Genomic DNA, 18,156 nt, shown 5'->3' with positions numbered 1-18,156 from the left:
TATATAAAATGAACAAGAGCTACAAGGTTGAAGTATTTCATTCCTCTTTATCACCCCACAGAACAAATTCCTCCAAAGGAATCCTTTTTATTAAATTAATTAATTAATTCAGGCCAGCAATGTAATGACACTGCCAAACCTGACAACCAGAAGCTAGTCCCCAGAGCTAGCATACAGGAGAGAACTGACTTTGGCAAGTTGTCCTCTGACCTCCACTCATATACTACAACACACATAAGCATACACACGCAATAAATAAATGCAAAAAAGTTTGTTTAATACATGAATAAATATAAGCAGTAACACTTACACTTTAATGTCTGAAAAGATGGTTGTCCAGAGTGAAAAACCAACAAGATGAAAGAGAATGTTTGCAAATACTGTACAAGATAAGGGTCTTGTGCCTAGAATATAAACCTTGAGCCTCATATATAATAAAAAAATGACTAACCCAATCGAAAAAATAAGCAGAGCAGCCTAGCCTAAGTTGGTGGTGGAGAGCCCACCCAGCATGTTAGGGCCTAGGTTCAATCCACAGTCCTCACACAGTACACCCCTGTCAGCAGAGAACATTCCATAGCTCCAACTGAATCCCATATGCATGCCATGCTTTTCCTATATATGCATCAATGATAAAGTTTAACTTACAAACTTTGGTATAGTAACCAAATAGTAATTTGTAGTAAATTTTTTAACAGTAGAGTCTCATACAAGTTATATAAAACATGAATTATTTCCTCACTTTCCCATTTAGCTTTTTTGGATCACTCTTGTCCACAAGTTATTGAAACACTGGGAATTAGAGTGCGTGGCTGCTCTGGAAAACAATCCAGTCACATGTCACATGGTTACAGTCTCTACTTGACCCAGTAACACTGCTCAGCCACCTATCCAAAAGGAGTGAAAACAAATCCACACAGAAATCTCTCTTTAAATGTACACACCAGCTTCACAGCCAAACAGAAAGAATCCGAATGCTCCCACAGGAGAATTAGCAGGGCACCTCAGACAGCAGAGCATCATGGAGCCCAAAAGGGAAAGAAATACTGGCACAGCTCCATGGGCGAGCCCCAAGAAAGAGAGAGCACTAGAGACCGTGAAAAGGCCAATCACAGAAGACCACACTGAGTCTGATCCCTGGAACACACAGGGTAAGAGAATGCAGCAGACTCCCACAAGCTGCCCTCCGACCTTTACATGCTTGCCATGGCTTACGTATGCACACACATGTAAAACAAATCAATGTAATATTCAAAGTGTCTTTTAGAGACCACACACTGTACAATTCCATTTTATCTGGAACCCTGGAGCAAGTCACCCTGCAGAAATACACAGTGGGCTGTGTACACTCCAGGCTATGGAGTATGGAAGCCCAACTGAATATCATGAACATGGTGGTATAACTGTCAATTATAGACTTAACATGTGTTAGCAATATAAAATGCAAAGCTTATCTCAATAAAGCTGTCTTTAAAGGTAAAAATCAGTTTTATCTAAGTACTTTTGATGTTAAGTTATCATAGTAATAAATCTGAAACACAGAGTTCTTTTGTGAAGATGTGACTTCTGTATAGGAATCTTTTCACTGAGTACACATATTTATTGACCTAAGCAGATTTCACAATACATACAGTCTACTAACAACAATATGTAAACTTTGGTTTTGTTCAAAATGAAAAAGAAGGTCAGGCGTGGAGACACAATTCTCACCCCAGCACTTGGGAGCAGAGACAGGCAGATCTCTGAGTTCAATGCCAGCCTATTCTATAGAGTTAAGACCCTGTCTCAGAACAACAAACAGAATAAGTAAATAAATGGAAAGAAAAGTAAGTGTATAGAACACATACACAATACACCTACAGAGCTGGCTGACAGCACTTTTCTTTCCGTTTATTTCCATCTACGTATGTGGTCTGTTTGTGGAGCATGCACACAGAGTATACACGTGCGTGAGATCATGTGTACACGTGTGAAAACCAGAGCAGTTCTTGGGAGTTCTCTTCCTTCCTTCTCTCAGCTTATCATCTTGACAGGTTCTCACTAACTAGAAGCTCCCACCCCACCACCCAGTCAGGATGAGCACTGAGCTCTCCTGACCCACCTGGCTGCCCCCCCCCCCCCCCGAGCCCGACCACCTGCCCCAGTGCTGGGTTACTGCATGTCCAGCTCCTTATGCGGATGCTGGGGCTCACAAAGCAAACACTCTTACACACTCCGTCATCTCCCCACACCTACCTTTTGAAACTTCTTTTCTAGGTGCTAGGGTTGTAGGCGCGACACTAAGCCTGCATTCTATAACCGACACTTTCCCTTGTGTTTGCTACCTATTTTCTGCGATCTTTCCATACCAAGATGAACTCTATTTTAAAGTTTTAAGAATAGTATAAGCCTGTTTTAATGCTAACTATATCTATTTTAATATTACATTTCTATATCCTAAGATATAGGAGGTACATTCTAAGATATAGGACATTGCTTATAGCTGGCACTTTTTAAGCAAAATTCTTCAGTTTTTCGGGACATTTAACCAGAGGGGAGTGACAGTTTATGAGGTAGCTCCCAGTGAAGAAACCCTAGAAAGAGCAAGAGTTTCCCAAAGACTTAGTGATGCTGAACTGTTTTTTCGTGGCCAGGTCACATTCTTTACATTCCTATTAATCTGCAGGATCACAGAGAAGAGTGACAAACAGCTCCACCAGGCACCTTACCCATTGATAGTAGATGCCATGAAAACCAGGTAGGGCCCAAGCAGGCTCTTCACCAGGGGGAGGGGAATAGCAGCAGCTTCATCTACCACAACCAGCTCAGCCTGGCCCAGTTTCACAGCATCTGCAGGGTGGATGTACTGTGGGGAAAAGATACAGATTGTAAATGTAGCCATCTAAATCCACAGTACCGGGTGAGGACCAATGACTCATTGAGAAGCCCCATCTGTCCACTGCACTGTCCCCTTCCTCTCTTCCCACAACTCCCCACTTTCTACTTTTGGCAGCTCAAGAATGAAATGAGCTTCAGGTTGGACACCTGGAACCAGACACTGCAATCACTGATTACATGACCATGAGGAAGGAGGTCACTCCATCTCACAGAGCCTCATATTCTTTTTTCTACAAAAACAGAGAAGAGGGTAAGGAGATGGCTCAGTCAATAAAGCATTTGCTGCACAAACATGAGGGTATGAGTTCAGATCCTGCCCAACACATAAAAGCACAGCACACAGACCTGCAACCCCCATGCTTAGGAGACAGAGGTGAGCTGCCTGGGGCTTGCTGGCCAGTCCATCTAGCCAAACCTGGGAACTCAAGCTCAGTGAGTGAGAGATCCTACTTCACAAACTAAGCGGAGAACAAACAAGGAGGACACCCTATGCAGACCTTCAGCCTCCTCAACACACTCATCTGTACACACACATTCATAAATATACATAACACAACACACACACACACACACACACTAGGAAAACCCGCTCAATGGCTGCCTAAGGAAGAAGCAAGATTACTGTGTAAACAGTAAGGTGAATAACAAGGGTAAGGTCATATTGTCCACAGCTTGGCTTACAGAGTTGACTGACAGTGGCTGCATTCCTTTCCCTCTTTTCCATCTCCCGTTTTTCTTCAGCCTCCGATTAGGTGGCTCACCTCTTACTGCACGTGGTACTGGGTCTCTGATTTGTCCTCTCTGCCCTAACATCACCAACCTCTGGGATGGTAGGCAACCTCCAACTACTCTTTTTCCTTCTGATGAGGGAAGCAAGGGGGTTGCCATGTAGCCCGAGCTCGCCTCAAGCTTCCTATGTAGCCAAAAGTAACCCTGGACTGCAGCTGCTCTCTCCTAAATCCATTGTCTTCCCACCGCTCCTCTCCCCCACCTCTCTCATCCTTAAATACACAAACAATCCATCAGTTGCTTTAGGGCTTTCTGCTGTTTTTAAATGGCCACAGAGGCAATATAAATAACCAATTAAAATAATTCAAGATAATCCAATTTCAAAAGTCTGTAAACTGCAAAAGCCAAATTCCCAGAGAGGCTGGACAAGGTTGCACAGCTCTTACAGCAGCTGTAGGGGTTGAAGCAGGAGGATCGGACGCTGGCCTGGGGCTATACAGTGAATTAAATTAAGGCCAGTCTGGGTTACACAGGGAGACTGGCTCAAACCAAACCAAACAACAGCAACAAAAACAGCTGTGATGGTTCATACCTGTAACCAGTACACTTAGGGAGCTGAGACAGGAGGACAGTGAACTGGAAGACAAAGAAAACTAAAACTCGGGAGTTTGCTGCACTGTACCCAGCATGAGTGAGACTTAAAAACCCAAACCAAAAAGTGATATGAAGGTAGCAAATTTTGTAAAGGAGAATTTGGGAAAATCCCAGGAAACTAGACAGCTACACAGCTAGGTCTAAAGCTCAGCAATTCTCTACTTGTCCTAGAAAACCAACACAAATTTTAGCACCTCATTTGACACTTGAAAGTCCATCAACCTGCCCTGCAAGCCTCAGTCTAGAGATGTGGCAAGCAGATGCAGACTGGAAAGGCAGGCAGCTGGAGGGCAGTACGGCATGTCTGCTCATGGGCACAAACACAGCCAGAGCACAGCCTCAGTACTGCTGGTTCCAGCGGGAACACTGGCCACGCACGGTGGCCACGCACAGTCTGGTCTCGGGGCTTTCCCAAGAAAGCAAGACTGGGCTGATCTGGAGGTGACCTGGGGGGTGGGGGGTGGGGGGCGGAATCTGCCTTACTTGCTTCTGGTCACAAATCTTTCATGGGACCCCACAACTTGATTCTTAACTAAATAAGCATTTCAGAAAATTACAGAAAGCAGCCACCAGGAAGCAGGCAGGCTTTAACTCAATACCTCTTCTTCTCAATTTCCAGGCTAGGAAGATGCACTTTCTCAGAGCCAATGCCGGCCCTAGCCCCAATCCCGTCCCACACTAGCTGCAGTCCCCCCTGCCCCGAGCTCAGAGAATCAGGCAGCAGTGAGCTGAAAGGGCAGAAGGAAGAGACTAGAAAAAGACCCGGGGGCTTCAGAGATGGCTCAGCGGTGAGGAACACTGACTGTTCCTCCATGGGACCCAGGTTCACTTCAAGCATCCACATTGGTGGCTCACAACTATTTCTAACTCCAGTTCCAGGGATCCCGTGCCTTCTTCTGATCTTAAAGGGCATCAGACATGTATGTGGTACAAAGACACACATGCAGTCAAATACCCACACACAGAATTTTTAAAGGGGGGGGGGAGGTATCTAATAAAACTAACAGAGACTCCAGGGTAAAGGTGAAAGGCATAAACAGTGGTGTCACCATCTGCCTTGGTATGCCGTGACAGAGCCACCCAGTGCCACTGCAGGCATAAGATTCAAGGATCATAAACTGCCAAGTTTACTTGGCTCGCTCACTTCCCATTCCAATCTAATGTCAAAAGCAATCAATGAATCTGTCCAGCAAGAGCCAGTGAGCCTTGTGCCTCTGCAATCCTGTCGCATGAGCCTCACAGAGACTGAGCAACACCGAGGCCTTCAGAAACTGGGCTTACAGAGATCTGTGGAGCTTTCCAGGAAATGCTGTTTAAAAGAGCAAGAGGACATCGGCAAAACACAACGCTCCCAGCACATTCTGCAAAGCTCTTTTCCTTTGAAATGGTGATGTGATTGTTCCAGCTGCAGATGTAGGTCTCAAAACCTCAACTGATGAGAAGCACCTTTCCCACTCTTGGGCATCCTCTCAGTCCCACTCCTTTCACAGTCAGAGACAAACTCAACTTTTCAATCCAACAACATCACTTCCCCCACAGCTGACCTGAATGCCATCCTCACTTGGTGCTGATAATCTGCAACAGCCTTCTCACGCACCACTGCTGGGCAGGGCAAACCAATCACACAAATGGGCAAACCCCACACAGCTAGGTCCACACAGCACGACCCTTGCTGGCCTGCAGAACAGGTCTGAGATGAGCCTCACCTGAATAGTCTGTCTGTGCTCTCGGAACACATTGACCCTGATCACCGCTTTATTAAACTCGGGGTTCAGCGACTGTACAATCTCATAATCCAGGTGCTCCTGGTGAAGAAAGAGTCAAACCCATGACAAGTTTCAGAGTCACTACTGAGAAAGCAAGCATTCCACAGACCACTGGGCAGAACTCTAGCACTAAAGCAAACAGTCTACACGATTTTCTTACCTGATACTGCAGAGCATCAAATCCTTTAAATACAAATTCAAACAACGTGTGGAGGTTATCCGGGCTTGGGGAGGTAACAAAAATATTGGAATACCTGCAGAACAAAAGAAAAATGGGGGAGGTGGTTTAGAAATTAAGAGACTTAGAACATTCTAAAGAAGCAAATAAAATTAAGGAATCATTTTTGGCTGCTTCTGTCAACATAAGTGATAACCAGAGACAACAGCAGGGTAAGGGAGGAACAATTTGTGGGAGAAGATTAAAGCAACCAAGACCTGAGTACACACCTCTGCAAAACTGAGACAAACGGGTTATCGATGTGCTAGTAGCAAGCCCTGACACAGGGCTACTTCATCAGTGCCAAGGCATACTACAAGAATAGCTATCCACGGGGGCTGGTGAGATGGCTCAGTGGGTAAGAGCACCCGACTGTTCTCCTGAAGGTCCAGAGTTCAAATCCCAGCAACCACATGGTGGCTCACAACCATCCGTAAGGAGATCTGACGCCCTCTTCTGGAGTGTCTGAAGACAACTACAGTGTACTTATATATAATAAATAAATCTTTAAAAAAAAAAAAAAAAGAATAGCTATCCACATGCAGAACCCACACACTGCTGCCAATCCGGTATCCTGACAGGAAGGGCAGCCTCACACTCATCACTAGCTAGGCTGAGGTTTCCAAAGTCATGGAGCTATGTGGTGCTGGGCCCAAGGTCAAATCTCTACCAGCAGCAACCTGCTGGAGGATCTTGGGTAATGAGAATCCCCTGGGCCCTGGTTCATCCACATACAAAGTACCCACAGCCTCTGTAAGCATCACCAGGGAAGACGGCACATGGAGGACAAAGTTGTAGGTCCATCATCTGAGTTGGCAAAGCACACACAGGCCAAGGACAGAAAATAATACCTTACTGAAAACAAATAAGACCCATCACCAACCAAGGTCATAACGTATTTCACCTGTATTTGTGCAATCACCAAAGCTAGTCAGACACTCTCACCATGAGAGGTTTTCTTTGCATTTGTGTCTGTTCAACTTAAGTAGCAAACAAAAGAGCTCTGGTACTGCCTAGAGTGCCTCCTAGTGGCCCAGGGGAGCAGTGCTGCAGCTTCCAAACAAATACCCATGACCTTGACAGAAGTTACATGGTGGACAGCCCTGATGAGGAACCAGAGACAACTCCACCAGGTGCCTGACTCAAATCCTGCACACTCCCATGTGGAAGCCTTACCCGAATGCCACTGCTCCAGCGATAGCCAGGCCCAGGGCCGCAGACTTGCCCCTTCCTCGGGCAGCGGTGAGGGCAACAGTACTCCTTAGAGTCTTCTCCGAGATCCCCTCAATGAATTTCAAGACAGCCTTGGCCTGTGCAAAGATAGCATTATGTGAATGTCCAGAAAGGCTACGGGGTCGGCTCTTATCACCAGTCGTGGAGAGGTTAGGCTGACATTGAGGATAACAAAAAGGGTATCAGTTCCTACAGGCCAGAAAGCCCTGCTCAGTGCCTATGTTTCTCATGCCTTGGTCGGCTCCTCAGCTTTGTCAAGACCCAAAGTACCCTCAAGGCTCTCAAGTTTCTATCTCCACTGCAGACCTCTCCCCACCTGTCATACCCTTAGGTACGATTCCTATACAGATCCATTTACACACAGACATCTCAGACGTTACGCTGATGTAAAACAGTTCTACTAGCCTCCCCACCAGAGTTTAACTGTCCAGCTCTGTGTTAAACATACCCTCCATTTTCTCACCCAACCCTGACTTTCTAGTACTTCCTTTTGGTGACACCTTCAAAACAGTCCAGCCATTCCTCACAGCCCTCCAATTCTGCTCCCAGCCACACTCTCCTGCTCCAGCTGACTCCACCATAACAGCAAGCAGCTTCAGGGTTACTCTTCCTGCTTCAACCCATATCCCAGCACAGCCTGCAGTGAGCTCGGCAGCTAGAGATCCTTCTATAAGCTTGGGATGCTACCACAGTGTGCTAAAAGCACACAAAGCTTTCGCTCCACTGTCACGAGCTCTCCTAGTGGCATTTAGTAACGTCTATCCCCACGCCTACCTCCTTCTTGCTGCTAGCCCTACTGGCCTCCCTGTTGATCCCTAACCTTAACCCAACCCACACTCCTGCCTTCAGCCTATGCAGCTGCTAACCATTCTGCCCAGGGACTCATCTCAGAGCTCCTTGAAGGCTTTGCTCTACAATCTTCCACCCTTCCCTTACCCGTGCCTCTGGAAGCATCATTGTGATGTGCCCACACCTCCAGACTATCTGTCCTTTTTCTCTGCTCTGCGCAGCTCTTTCCACTAAACCAAATGACTTAGTGGAAGAACCTACTAATTTCCCCCACCCAGAATTTGCCTCATCCTATAAAGCAGAGGGGATTATGTAATACACTTGCTCGTGTTGTGGTGACCTCCAACCATAACACTGTACTTTTGCTACTGTTATGAACCGTAATGTAATATCTGATATGCAGGATATCTGCATGTAGGGGACCCACAGGTTAAGACTGCTCTACAGCATGAGCTCTGAAGCAGGAAACTTGCTCACTGCCAAGCTTGGCACGCAGCCAAGTGCATGGCACCAAATGGGAACAACTTCTACATGGGAGCCACACTAGCAATCAGGCCAAACCTGGGTCCCCGATGAGATCTAAGGAGGGAAGGAAGCTGTGCCTGTCGTCCTGAGGAGCCAGTCTGGGTCTCAGGGCAGAAGCACTAAGATGAAGACCCAGCAGTCAGGAAGGCACTTCAGGACACCAAGCTCCTCAGATGAAACACCCAAGGGATCAAGTGGGATAACTCGTCAGTCTTTGCTGAATGATATTTTACTTTTTAAATTTTAGGGAGAAGTTCCAAATGCTAATTAAAAATAACTAGACTGAAATATATCCTAAATTATTTATCTAAAGTGAAAGGGTAACATGAAAAAGACAAATATACAAGTAATACAGACATAAGCAGACCTCATAACCAAAAGGGAAAACAAAACAGGAATAATCGATAATCATTTGCCTGCCTCTTTCATGATGATGCCAATTAAAAACAATCAGCTGCCCCCATGGCTGATTAGTAATGACTCAAATGTAACTGTAGAGAAACCCAGAAAGGAGACCCCCTCCTGCACTGTCAGTAGCACTAGCAGCTGGTGGCACACCCTTTCTAATGCCCACGCTCTGATCCAGCAGCTCCTGGATACAACAGCCACAGCTCTCTCTGAGAGACTGAGACAGCGACAGCTGGAATCGACCTGGATGCACTTCCTATTCTGCTGGCATGTATGCTTTCATCCTGTACTAGCTGGCTGCTTTGCATGGCTTCCTTCACCTTTCCCTAAAGACAGGGTCTTATGTATCCCAAGGTAGCCTGCAACTTACGATAGCCCAGCATGACCTTGAACTTCTAAACCTCCTGTCTCCACCTCTGGAGCAGAAGGATTTCAGGCAGGCACCACCATGCCCAGTTTATGCATTGCTGGGAATTGATCCCAGGACTTTATGCACACTATGCAAGCACTATACTAACTGAGCCTCCTTCCCTGTTTTGGAGAAATGATTTTACTATACAGCCCAGCCTGGCCTAAACTACTGGCAACCTTCCTGCTTCGGTCTCCTGAGTAAGCTGCCTTTATGTGATAATGCTGTTTCAAGAAATACAGTTTCTCTCAAATCCTGACACTCCCTCTCTTTCACTAGACCAGAAGTGGTTCAAAACAACCTGGGGGCTGCAACTAGCCAGCACAAAGAGCTTATAATTAATTGTGCTTCCAGAATTAAAAGGGAAGACGGCCTATTGGGACTTCATCCTGACTGGTGGAAGTTATCACTAAAGCTGTTATCTATCAGGAGGGAAGAGCCCAGTGCTCTTCATGTGACCAAGGCTGGGTGGACCTCTGCACGTATAGCAGCTTAGAGGCCTCAGGCAGTGCTAACCAGCAAACCATCATGGCCCAGAAGCTACATAAACCACCAGCTGGCCACATTAGCCAGCACAGAAATACACCTTGGTGTTTCCACTCAAACTATTAGCATCCTCACAAGTCAGTCTCACACTAGATGGGGCTTTAGTAAAAACAAACCTAAAGCTCCCCGCACTCTTCTATAGAAGTCATAAGCAAAAACCTTTTTAATCAGTCGGATGGTGGTAGCACATGCCCTTAATCCCAGAACTCGGGAGGCAGAGGCAGATGAATATTGGAGTTCAAGGTCACCATGGTCTACAGTGTGAGTTCCAGGACAGCCAGGGCTACAGAGAAAAACCCTGTCTTGAAAACAACAAACAGGGCTGGTGAGATGGCTCAGTGGGTAAGAGCACCCGACTGCTCTTCCGAAGGTCTGGAGTTCAAATCCCAGCAACCACATGGTGGCTCACAACCATCCGTAACAAGATCTGACTCCCTCTTCTGGAGTGTCTGAGGACAGCTACAGTGTACTTACATATAATTAAAAAAAAAAAAAAGAAAGAAAAGAAAACAACAAACAGGGCTGGCAAGATGGCTTGGTGGGTAAGAGCACTGACTGCTCTTCCAGAGGACCTGATTTCAAATCCCAGGAACCACATGGTGGCTCGCAACCACCCATAATAAGATCTGATGCCCTCTTCTGGCGCATCTGAAGACAGCAACAGTGCTTATGTATAATAATAAATAAATCTTAAAAAAAAAAAGAAAAAGAAAAGAGAAGAAAACAACAAACAACAGGCAGTGGCGCACGCTTTTAATCCCAGCACTTGGGAGGCAGAGGCAGGCGGATTTCTGAGTTCGAGGACAGACCAGGCTGGTCTACATCAAGTTCCAGGACAGCCAGGGCTACACAGCCAGGGCTGTCTTGGAAAAAAAAAAAAAAAAAAAGAGAGAGAGAGAGAGAGAAAACAACAGAGAGAGAGAGAGAGAGAGAGAGAAACAACAAACAATACAAACAACTGAAATGAAAGGACACAAGGCTATCATCCTCTATGCATACAATCCCTCTCTTCACCTCAGCTCACTGGCTGGTTCTTTATGGTTCTACACAGCACAGCCCTGATACTGCAGAGCCAACATGTCCTAATATGGTCCATGCTGTAGTCACTCACTCTGTAGTCCAGGCTGACCTCAAACTCAGAAATCCGCCTACCTCTGCCTCCCAAGTGCTGGGATAAAAGATGTGCGCCACCACCGCCCACTTCCAAGAAGATTCCTTAGCCTAATATGGTCTTACTCTTGTGCCACCAGCATCAGGGTAGGGAAGGCCTTAACCCACCCACATGTACCTGGTCCAGGGTCTTGCAGCAGTCCACCAGAACACCCACGGGCTGAGTGTCCTGCAAGCTCTCTTTCAATTCCAGCAGCTCCAGAGCAGCAGGACTGAGATTCTCATCCTGTCAGAGAAGAGAAGGCAGTTCGCCCCAATCCAGGAGCCCACGCCCAACAGATCCCTGCTCCTCTCACCCAGCCTTACCGGGGCCTGAGGAGGTAAGGCTTCAATGCTGGCCACGTGGGAGGAGATGGGCAGGATGTCGAGCTGATCATCAATGACCAGACACTTCTTACAAGACGCCAGAGAGAGAATAAACCTGAGGGACAAGGCAGCTGCGATGAGGTGGCAGGGAAGGCAGGCACTGTCTAAGCAAGAACTCAAAAGATTTCTTCGGGAATATCACATCAGAACCCAGGTGGGGCACAATGAGATGACTCAGCTGGCTCTGCAAGTTACCTCAGGAAAACCAAGACCCCAGCAAGCCAGGAGCTCCACTTTGAGCAAGCGCCACTACAAGGGAGCTCTACCGTGAGCAAGCGCCACTGTTCCTGGATCAATTGGCCCACCCCTCATCCAAGGCATTAAAGAAAAGAGGCTTCTCTCTATGTTCACTGGCTTCTATTATAGTTACCAGCACAATTCTCCTCCCGCCCTCACCACACTCAAAGGGCCACAGGCTGAAGTCAGAAAGGCCCTGAGCTCATCCAGGCCAGGAGGATTTCTTTTTTTTTTTTTTTTTTTTTTTTCGAGACAGGGTTTCTCTGTGTAGCCCTGGCTGTCCTGGAACTCACTCTGTAGTCCAGGCTGACCTCAAACTCAGAAATCCGCCTACCTCTGCCTCCCAAGTGCTGGGATAAAAGGTGTGCGCCACCACCACCCACTTCCAAGAAGATTCCTTAGCCTCAGTAGAGCATGCATCTTGGAGCTGATAGGCCTTTTTCATGATGACTTTTTTGTCCACTGAGAGTTCTGTGTACTCAGAGTCAATGGCACTCTAAGAGTCATGATGGTCAAATGTCTCCTGACATTGCCAAACGTCCTAAAGGGCAAAGTCACCTCCAAAGCTTAAAGCAATGAGAGGTTCTCAACATTCCTAATGCTGAGAGTCTTTTATACAGTTCCTCATGCTGTGGCCACCCACAACCACAGAATTATTCTGTTGCTACTTCATAACTGTAATTTTGCTACTGTTGTGAATCATAATGTAAATATCTGACATGCAAGATATCTGATACACAACCCCTGTGAAAGGATCGGTTAGCCTCCAAGGGGTCGTGATCCACAGGCTTAAAATGTTTTACTAGCTACTAAGATCCTGTAAAAATGAGACTGCATAGTAAAATAAACTCAGTTGAACAAACAGATCTAGCTCAGTGCTTCTCAACAGCCCTAATGCTCACAGGCAATCCCTTGAAAGGGTCAACCCCTAAAGGGGCTGTGACCCACAGGTTGAGAAACAATGATCTGGATCACTCTCCCGCACGACTCTCACAGAGCACTCGTCTTTAAGAGGTAGCATATGGTAAGAGGGATTTTAGACACTTAAGTCTAGGAAATGTTGATTATTTTTCCTTAGTGAAGACTCACACACATTTGTTAGAGCCTCTGAAATGTTTTGCAACAGCTAGAAGAGCGGTTCTCAACCCATGGGTCACAAGATCCCCACGGGGTGGCATATCAGATATTTACATCACAATTCATGATAGTAGCAAAATTACTGTTATAAGGAGCAATGAAATAATTTTATGACGGGGAGAGGGTCTCTACAACCTGAGGAACTGTATACTAAGGGGTTGCAACATTAAGACGGTTGAAACATCCCTTGGACAGAAGAGTAAACTAAGAGCCAAAGAGAAGAGCGAAGCCAACAAAGCTAGTCAATCCAGCAGCAAGGTTAAGTACAAGATCCCCAGTCCCAGCCTGCAGCCCTCTCTCTTCACCCAGTTGGTGTCAGAGGCTGCTGCTAGCAGGATCTCACTGCTAGCTGGATGCAGTCTTGCTATTCTAGCACTCGGGAAGCAGAGGCGGGTAAGTTGTAAGTTTGAGGCTAGTTGGAACAACACAGTAAAAATCTGTCTCAAAACAAAGCAAACCTTGCTAGATTTTAAAAGCCTGAACTACAGCCTTCTGATACAAGAGCAAACTTGTTGGATCCAAGATAAAAACATTTTTCCCTTTCTGATTCCCTGCAACTTCAGGAACCAGCCTGTAGACCTACCTCTCGTTAAATCTTCCTACCACATCCTGATGGGCTTCAGTCCTGTACCTGGAATGCACATCCTAAGAAAACAAGACAACATCCATTGACAAAATCTTCTAAAAGCAACGTAAAACATTACACTAGAAGACATCAGCAAACCCTAGAGAAATAAGATCAACTCTTCCGTGTGTGCTGCATCAGACACCATGTGCAAGATTTCCACCCCATGAACTGCCTCTCACCTTCCACTCATTTTTTCCACAGCTCATCCAGCACCGTAACTCAGCTAAATGTATGTGCCAACTAGTGTGCCGGACACAACTGTGGTTCACTGGTTAACTCACAAGAATTCTGTTCTCACAAAACTTATGGTCTAACACCGAAAGATAAATAAGTGTTACAAACGAAACATGCAGTGTGGTGCCAGCAAATGAGGAGATGCGTGTACTTGAGGTGGCCAGGGAAGGCCTTTCAGAGATGAACAGCAGACTGGAAGGATGAGCAAGCAGCAAGTTCAGGAGATGGGATGAGTAAATAAACTAACACGGGCTCAATGCCATCTAGCCATTCACTCACATGCACCTAATAAGTGCTTCATACATGCCAGGGGAACACAACTAGGCCCTGTTCTACAACTAGCAGAGGCCACACAAAATACAAGTAATGTCAGGGGGCTGTTAAGAGCTTTGAAAACCACAACTATGGTCTGAAGAAGAATGGCTCCCATAGGCCCATGTATCTGAATGCTTAGTTGTCCCAGGCTAGCTTTATGTCAACTTGACCCAAGCGAGGGTATTCAGAGAGGAGGGAGCCTCAGTTGAAAATATGCCTCAATAAGATGGAGCTGTAAGCAAGCCTGTGTGGTGCTTTCTTAATTAGTGATTAATGTGGGAGGGCCCAGCCCACTGTGGGTGGAGCCACCTCCGGATTGGCAGTCCTGGGTTCTTTAAGAACACAGACTGAACAAACCAGGAGAAGTCCCTCCATGGCCTCTGCATCAGCTCCTGCTACTAGGTTCCTGTCCTGTATGAGCTCTTGCCCTGACTTCCTTTGACAATCAACAGTGATGTGGAAATGTAAGCCAAATAAACTCTTTTCTCCCCAACTTGCTTTTGGTCGTGGAGTTTTTTCACAGCAACACAGCGACAGTAACCCTGACTAGGACATTTGTCACCAGGCAGTGACACTTATAAGAAGGATTAGGAGGTGTAGAAGAAGTATGCTACTTTGAGGCTTCAAAAGCCCACCATAGGCCCGCCCTCTGTCTCTGCCCACAGGATGTAAGCTCTCAGGTATTTCTCCTGCACCATGGATGCTCCCTTGTTAGCATGCTCTCCTTCATAATGGACTAACCCCTGAAACTGTGAGCAAGCCCCGAGTTAGAGGCTTTTATAAGAGTTGCCTAGGTCATGGTGTCTCCTCACAGCAATACAACAGTGACTAAGACAATGATGGAAATGAAGGAGTGACAGATGGACCTGCCTAGTCTTAAAAGGGTATGGTGGCCCACCACTGTGGCCCATACCTGTAACCTTACGACTTGAAAAAGGAAAGATAACGAGTTGAAGGTCATTCCCATGCAGAGATTCCTGGGAAGCACATTCCAGAAGGAGCAGCCAGTGCAAAGGTCCTGGGGTAGTGGTGCCAGCCATGCCTGAAGGTATCAGAGCGGCTTTAGCAGCAAGGAGCGTGGGTGTGGGAATGACAGAAGGCAGCCTCAGGATCTGAAGAGTTCACCTCGCCAGGAACACCGCTCATCAGATGCCAGGGCCGATGCAGCCCATGCCTGAGCCACGAGGCCTTGGGGATGGAACACTGACCTGGCAGTCCCTATGGAGTTGGTGGGTCAGTAGAGCCCTACTTCTTACTGTCTTGTTTGGGAAGGGCGCTACCTACCTCTCTTCATAGTTTAAATTCTTCCAGCTTTAAAGTAGAACTAGAAGCTATTGGTTTTCCCCCAGAAGATGAGGGCCAGTAAGTAAATCTGCACACAGTCCCTATAAATAACACAATAGTTTAAATTCTTCCAGCTTTAAAGTAGAACTAGAAGCTATTGGTTTTCCCCCAGAAGATGAGGGCCAGTAAGGAAATCTGCACACAGTCCATATAAATAACACACGAACTCAGTCCCAGGCTTGTGGTGGTACACACCTACAATTCTAGCACTGAGGGGGCTAGGACCTGGGGAGCAAGAGTTCAAAGCCAGCCCTGGCTGTAAAGTAAGGTCCTGCACCACAAAACAAACACAGAAAGGCTGCATGGCATCTCCACCTCACCAGCGTGGAACTGTAACTGCCTGAAAGCAACCATGGCTCTCAGAAGCAACTCCTCACACGTGGGGAGGATCCGTCTGTGGTGATGGGGACTTTCTGCCGTGCAGCCCACACATTGAAGGTGCTTACACGCTCCAGCCAAAGCAGCTGGCTTTGTGTTAGGGTTGAGACGCGCTCGCTCTTACCATAGTCATCGTGTACAGCTGCTTAAGCGAGTTCATGGTCCGCAGGAGGATGACCACCAGCCCACCACCTTCTACTGTTTCTACAGTTCTGGCCAACAAGTTCGGAGTTAATGCTTCAAAATCCTAGAAGGAATCAGACCTCAGAAAGGCTTATGACACCAGCAGCACCTCCAGGCTGCCCGACCAGAGACAGAGGGACAGCAACCAGAGAGCATCAGAGCACAAGCCCAACCTGCATCCCTCACACCTGCCCACCAGCAAACATGGGACCACAGGGAGCAGCCCGCCCACCCCTGGGATGCAAGAAGATCGGGTACTATAATCAAGAAATGATTTAGATGCGAAGCAAGTCTTCTAAATGTCACTGATCCATATGCAATCTCAGAAGTATCTTCCTTGCCTTTTCTGGACATTTCTATACAACCCGAAAAAACTAAACTGTACATCATGGGGCAATGGCACCCAAAGGCACCAGCACCCGAATGACTGGTAAGAGCTGGTACAGGACACCAGCAAAATGTTCTTTCCAACTCCCGAGGTGTGCTAGAAGTCAGCCAGTGGAGCTACTTGCTAGAGATGCAGAAAGAAAAACTAAAAAATCCTTTTCTTGAGGCCCAGTCTCGTGAGATATGTTTTCTAATTTACACAGTTATGGTCCAGTACATATGTGAATATAACAAGTACATTTAAGAATGTATGAATTTGTGCAAACATCTTGTCATTTTGGGGTGGGATGGAGTGAAAGGAATGTCACAGATATCAAATAAAGTCAGATATCATATAACATCCACCAGAACTGAGAAACATGTTTGACTAAGTTGTCTGACAAGAAAATAAGTATCAGAGGAGAATTTCACCAAGCTGTACTGAGGAAAGTATATGGTTCTTGAAAACCAGAATGGGGGTCACTTATCTACTTAGAAGAGGGTAAGAGCGGATACGGAGGTCACAGCTGCATAATTGCCACCACGGCTCACAGGCTGGGAGACTTAGTTCCAGCAAGGACTAGGATTCTATGGTGACTCCCAAGTCCACAGTGCATGTGGAATATAGTTGAGTTTGATGAAGACTAGGCTGGTCTCAAACAATTCTCCTGTGTCAGCACCCCAAGGCACATAGCACTGGCCCAGACCTTACTACATCAGGCATGGTGGGCAGGAGCCTGTGCTGGGGCAGCCCTCTACTTTCTGCCATCTCTAGTCAAGTGCAGGAAAAATCGTTTCTATCTAGGGTGAGTAACCCAGTTTCCTTTTCAAAGTGGCCAAGTCTTCCTGATAGTGCTTGGGGTGGGGTACTTCCATGCATCTTCTCCCCTCACTGTAGTCACTCTGTAGGGAAGGGGACACCCACCTGGAGGACACACATGCCGAAAGTATTGCCCAGAATCTTGTGGGTTTCATTGTAGTAGCAGTAGCGAATGTTTGTGGCTGCTACAAAAAGCTCAAAGGGGTCATCTTGCTTTAGGTTCAAGGTCCCACTCTTTATTTTCTTCTGTAGCTGCCGCATCCTCTTCTTCCGGTGACTATAATACCATCATCCCAAGAAAGGCAATTAACAGGGGCAGAAGAAGCCCAGTGATCCTCAGCCCTGCAGAGCTAGTGGGGACTTAGAAGGGGACGTGTGACAGTGGCTGTCTCCTTCCCTTTAAGGACTAAGGAAAGTGGAGTTAAGAAGACAGGCTTTGCCAGCATGGCAACCTGAGTCAAAACCCTAGCCCCCTTAAAAAGGGGGAAAGAAAGAACCAACCCCACGAATTGTCCTTTGACCTACACCTGCACACAACTACACACACACACACACACTACTCACTATTGGCTGTGGCCTTCAGCAGACCACTTTAAAGATGGGAAACAGGAGCAGGGCTACAAGTGAAGCTTAAAACTAAACTTAGATGCTTCATTACCTAAAGTCTGGAACCAAAGATCCCACTACTGTGCTGCTCCCCAAAGGGTTGGGGAAGCAGGGCCGCTGGCAGGCTACTATACTCATGGTTCCTAGTCATGAGTGCATCCCCTCGGCACTTGCTGATGAAAAGTGAACCACTGTTTCCAAATATAATAGGTAGAACTG

At 46.7% G+C, this 18,156-nt stretch overlaps 1 protein-coding gene across 2 annotated transcripts in view; it reads right to left on the bottom strand.

Moving 5' to 3' along the window:
- The window catches only part of Nat10 (N-acetyltransferase 10), a 40,337-nt gene that overhangs the window by 15,838 nt on the left and 6,343 nt on the right, over positions 1 to 18,156 (bottom strand). For both annotated transcript variants that reach the window (XM_021156192.3, XM_029474186.2), the window contains exons 4-12: positions 17,437 to 17,608; positions 16,087 to 16,209; positions 13,647 to 13,708; positions 11,630 to 11,744; positions 11,442 to 11,549; positions 7,420 to 7,553; positions 6,187 to 6,280; positions 5,967 to 6,065; positions 2,709 to 2,845 (exon numbers count right to left, since the gene is read on the bottom strand). In XM_021156192.3, coding sequence (XP_021011851.1) covers positions 2,709 to 2,845; positions 5,967 to 6,065; positions 6,187 to 6,280; positions 7,420 to 7,553; positions 11,442 to 11,549; positions 11,630 to 11,744; positions 13,647 to 13,708; positions 16,087 to 16,209; positions 17,437 to 17,608 — 1,044 coding nt within the window. The remainder of the gene's footprint in view (positions 1 to 2,708; positions 2,846 to 5,966; positions 6,066 to 6,186; positions 6,281 to 7,419; positions 7,554 to 11,441; positions 11,550 to 11,629; positions 11,745 to 13,646; positions 13,709 to 16,086; positions 16,210 to 17,436; positions 17,609 to 18,156) is intronic.

This window comes from Mus caroli, unplaced genomic scaffold (genome assembly GCF_978045245.1).
Source record: "Mus caroli unplaced genomic scaffold, Mus_caroli_1 scaffold_2, whole genome shotgun sequence".
In the NCBI taxonomy this organism is placed as follows: Eukaryota; Metazoa; Chordata; class Mammalia; order Rodentia; family Muridae; genus Mus; species Mus caroli.
The sequence above is the reverse complement of the archived record's forward strand: the minus strand, read 5'-3'. Positions and strand labels throughout refer to the sequence as shown.